The 5,000-nt window shown below is 37.0% G+C and overlaps 1 protein-coding gene across 2 annotated transcripts in view; it reads right to left on the bottom strand.

Moving 5' to 3' along the window:
• Window positions 1-3,557: 3,557 nt before the first annotated feature.
• The window catches only part of srsf7b (serine and arginine rich splicing factor 7b), an 8,754-nt gene continuing 7,311 nt past the window's right edge, over window positions 3,558-5,000 (bottom strand). Inside the window, exons 8-9 of one of the 2 annotated variants that reach the window (XM_067387695.1) lie at window positions 3,975-4,010; window positions 3,558-3,872 (exon numbers count right to left, since the gene is read on the bottom strand). In XM_067387695.1, the coding sequence (XP_067243796.1) occupies window positions 3,818-3,872; window positions 3,975-4,010 (91 nt within the window). In that variant the 3' untranslated portion in view covers window positions 3,558-3,817. The remainder of the gene's footprint in view (window positions 3,873-3,974; window positions 4,011-5,000) is intronic. The other variant, XM_067387696.1, reaches the window with a different exon arrangement.

Genomic DNA, 5,000 nt, shown 5'->3' on the forward strand with positions numbered 1-5,000 from the left:
ATAAATACTTACTGTTATTTCAATTACTGTTGAAATTATGTCACTTTTTTCAATGTCAGGGGGAAAAAAATGTCAGATTTTGTTGCTGATTTCAAATATGTTATTCAATAGTGAGTTCGGTAAGCAGTTTTTGAGATTTCAGGATTCTCCCATTCAAATAGATCTTGCATGGAAGCCCTGAAAAGCTGACCGGAGGCATTGCAAAATGGCCGCAGAGTGAACTTACTTACCTTGAAAAGAGTACCTCAGGGGTGACGTGTTTTTTTAGGCAAAACCCGTGAGTTAGCATTTTAGGACTTCCGGTTCCATCGCCCCAAAGTCTATAGGTTTTTTGAATGGGGGAAAAAAACATTGAAATCACATTGAAACAATATTTAACACCAAAAAAAAGGTTAAGAAAATACTTATAAACCAACGCTTAAAGTTGCCATAGAATGCTTTTTTTTACAAGACATAATATAAGTCTAAGGTGTTCCTTGAATGTGTCTGTGAAGTTTCAGCTCAAAATACCCCATAGATTTGTTTTTATTCATTTTTTTAGTTGCCTTTTTTGGGGCATCATTAAATATGCGCCGATTCAGCGTGCTTCCCCTTTAAATCCTCGCGGTCCCCGCCCCCAAGCTCGCGACTCTATAATACATTGCATAAAGTTCACACAGCTAATATAACCCTCAAAATGGATCTTTACAAAGTTGTTGTCATGCAGCATAACCGATTATGTTAGTATTGTATTTATTTGGATGTTTACATTTGATTCTGAATGAGTTTGATAGTATGTTGTGGCTAACGGGGCTAAAGCTAACATTACACACTGTTGGAGAGATTTATAAAGAATGAAGTTGTGTTTATGAATTATACAGACTGCAAGTGTTTAATAATGAAAATAAAGACGTCTCTGATCTCTGTGAATACAGTAAGAAACAATGTTAACTTTAACCACATTTAACAGTACATTAGCAACAAGCTAACAAAACATTTAGAAAGACAATTTACAAATATCACTAAAAATATCATGTTATCATGGATCATGTCAGTTATTATTGCTCCATCTGCCATTTTTCGCTGTTGTCCTTGCTTGCTTACCTAGTCTGATGATTCAGCTGTGCACAGATCCAGATGTTAATACTGGCTGCCCTTGTCTAATGCCTTGAACATGAGCTGGCATATGCAAATATTGGGGGCGTACATATTAATGATCCCGACTGTTACGTCACAGTCGGTGTTATGTTGAGATTCGCCTGTTCTTCAGAGGTCTTTTAAACAAATGAGATTTACATAAGAAGGAGGAAATAATGGTGTTTGAGACTCACTGTATTTCATTTCCATGTACTGAACTCTTGTTATTTAACTATGCCGAGGTAAATTCAATTTTCAATTCTATGGCACCTTTAAGTTTTAATACTCATGTTAATACTCACAATATCAAAATTGGTTTAAATTAGTAAACTCAACACAAACTGTAAGAGTGGTTCAAACCTGATCCACAACGCCTGTCAATAAACATTAAAATGTCAACTGGGTTTTGAACAAAGACGGTTATGAATGGGAGAAATTTCGACGCGCGAATAACTCCCGCCTTTTAAGTAAAAGAGCCAATCACTGATTGATAAAGTCATCGCGTCACTGCAGCTGCCGTTAGAAGCTCCGGTTCCCATAGAAACCTGAGACTCGTGCTTAGACTGCACATGCGCATTGGCTGGTCAAACCTGAAAAATACGATTTTTTTAACACTATTTGAGCATAAGAAACAACGTTTATGGGACAGTTTATGTCAGATTTTGTTGCTGATTTCAAATATGTTATTCAATAGTGATTTCGGTAAGCAGTTTTTGAGATTTCAGGATTCTCCCAATCAAATAGATCTTGCATGGATGACCCGAAAAGCTGCCCGGAGGCGTTGCAAAACGGCCGCAGAGTGACCTTACTTACCTTGAAAAGAGTACCTCAGGGATGCAAGTAAGCATTTTAGGACTTCCTGTATATCGCCCCAAAGTCTATATGGGTTTTTTGAATGGGTTTTTGCTAAATCGCCTGATATAAGCTCTGTGGTTAACAAAGCCTCTAAATATTTTGTCTCTAAATCATATGTTTTGATCTATGACATAAAACACACCAGTTATAACCCGCTTGTGATTTTTTAAAACCTTTATTGTGTCTTAAAAACTGCAGTTGCTAAAAGGGACTACTTCCTTTGGCAGGGACTTTAGACGTCATCATGATAAACAGGACATTTGGACTGTATTTCTCATGATAAAGTGGTTAAGTATTCATACACAGCGCAGATCATAAACAGCGAGTATGTTTTTAAATTAAGTTGTGTTTTAAAAAAAAGTTTGAGGAAGCTTGGTGGTGGTGACGTTGATCTGCGACCATGGTGTGCTGTAGTCCGTTTATAACCTACTGTTAGCCTTTTATGTCTGACGACTTTATTTAAGCTTTTTATCTTGATAGACAAATCATGTGTCATAACCATAGGTCATAACCCTTTGTTAAACACAGAGCGCCGCTAACTTCCGGGTTGGCCTACAAAAACACGTCATCCCTGAGGTACTCTATGGGACTTTGGTTCTGAAGGTGCAAGTAAATAATTTTCAAATATTAAATAAATGATTTTAAAATATAAAAAATTAAACACTCACTGAAAAAATGAATTTTTTTCAACCTTGCCCAACATCAGAGAACAATGAACATGCGAATGTGTTGTTCAAGCAATATTTAAACTTAAATCTCAGACTTTAAGGGAATATTTTAGCTGAATCTTTGATTTACAACAAATACAAGTGAGCTTTAAAACATAAACCATAATTCACTGTCAAAATGGAATGTTAAAGCAATTAAAAACAGACGTTTATGAATTAATTTACTTTCAATCACTCCATCAAACAGCATTTTTAGAGGATTGTGGGATATCACATTTATGCTGCCTTCAAAAACATAGCAGATGAACTGCAAAAAATGATATTTTGTCTTGTTTTCCAGTAAAAATATCTGCTTGAGGAGCAAAAGCACTTCATAAAACAAGACTTATCTTATGCTTAAAACAATAACAAATATCCATCAGTGGGCTCAGAAATATCAACCTAATTCAAAGGGAAAACAAGATGTTTCTGACTCAAATATTTGTTCTTGCTTTAAGCATAAACTCGCTTCATTTTGATCATTTTTTTCAGTAAACACGACTTAATTTCTTAATTGATTTTGCTTCTCCAGTAAATGTATCTTGATTTAAGAACGTTTAGATATTTGTACTGGAAAATAAGACAAAAATATTAAAGAAAAAAATTTTTTTGCAGTGTGAAGGCACAAATTGTATGCGTCTTGATGCCATCTGTCCTGTGAAGATGGTGTTTTTCAGGTTTTGAATGCAGTTGACGTATTTAACAGATCAAAATAAACAAGTAAACAACAATATAGTAACATAATTTAACTGCTGTCAGAAGTGTTTTCCGTGTGAAACAGCTGCACAAACCACCGTTAAATGAACGACAGCGCCACCTCCTGGTAAAGCATCATAAGCACATAAAGAAATCTCACAGAGAGGAAGTGTTTTAACTTCATTTAATATGCATACAAAACTCAAACAGATGCAGGAACACGTGTACCGCACAACAAAACAGGTAGAAAATCAGAAAAACTCTCTCCTCATCTAGAGAAAAATAAACTCAAAATATTCTGCTCCTCAAACAAGAGCTTCCTTACAATCAAACTTGCATTTTTTAATTATTACTTCACTTGTACTGCAATAAGCGCCGTAACCCCTGATAACAAACACACATCGCCTCAAACTGAGGTGCTTCGAGAATAGAAACAGGGCGCTTCAGTCGTCTCGCTCTGGACTCTCACTTCCTGCTGGGCTTCGAGAGGGCGAACGACTGCAAGCAGAAAACAAGGAAAAGGTTTATTTTGAGTAAGCATGTCATTCACCCCGTCACTCCCACGCTAAACAGTGTTTCTCATCCTGTGGGGGGACCTACCTCTGCTTTTGAGGTGAAGCTCTAGATTTGGAGCCGCTGAGATTTAAGCAAAAATGCCTCTTAAGATTAACAAGCACAGGAAGTGTGTCGGTGGCTTTGCTGTTTGCATGCGACAGCGAGTGTGTGACATGCTGCAAACTGACATACGCATGCAGCTGAACACACACCATCCGGACTAGAGTAACACCTCTTGATGTTTATGTGATCAGATCACGTGCTTCTACTGTTTAGTCATTTAGGAGTGGAAATCACATATATAGAGGTGTTTGTCATGAGATTACCTTATACTACTCTAGTGATCAGATGAATGGAATCATTATGATTTAGCATAAAAAAATCTTGATCATTCCAATCTTTTGAGGAAGTACTGAAGCAGAACAACAAATGAAATTGAGATTTTATTTTTTTGCATTGCAGTGATGATAGTTTGGAGTCATAAAATGCTGCAATGCAAATGAAGTGTAAATCATCTAAATAATCTTGACTTTGATATAAAGCTCTTTCTGATTCTAATCATTCATGCAAGTCACATGTTCACATTATTGACATTCTTACAGAACGACAAGGAGTCTTGATGTCTGATGAGGTGCTGGAGCATGATGTGTGTGTGAGTATCTGTGAGTGAGTGAGTGAGTGTGTGTGTGTGAGCGTGTGTTTCTGCGTGTTTGAAAGTGTGTGAGTGTATGTGAGTGTGTTTGAGGGTGTATGAGAGTGTGTGAGAGAGTGTGTGTGTGCAAGTGTGCTGTAAGAGTGTGAGTGTGATTGACAGTGTGTTTGTGTGAGCATGTTTGAGAATGTGTGTATGTGTGTTTGAGATCAGGTGTGTGTGAGTATTTGTGAGTGAGTGTGTGTGTTTGTGTGAGTGTGTGTGTTTGAATGTGTGTAAGTGTGTTTGAGAGTCTGTATGTAAGTGTTTTTGACAGTGTGTTTGAGTGTGTGTGTGTGTGTGTGTGTGTGTATGTGAGTGTGTTTGAGAGTGTGTGTGTTTGAGAGCAGGTGTGTGTGAGTATGTGTGAGTGTGTGTTT

The sequence above is a fragment of the Chanodichthys erythropterus genome, chromosome 6, assembly GCF_024489055.1.
Source record: "Chanodichthys erythropterus isolate Z2021 chromosome 6, ASM2448905v1, whole genome shotgun sequence".
Taxonomy (NCBI): Eukaryota; Metazoa; Chordata; class Actinopteri; order Cypriniformes; family Xenocyprididae; genus Chanodichthys; species Chanodichthys erythropterus.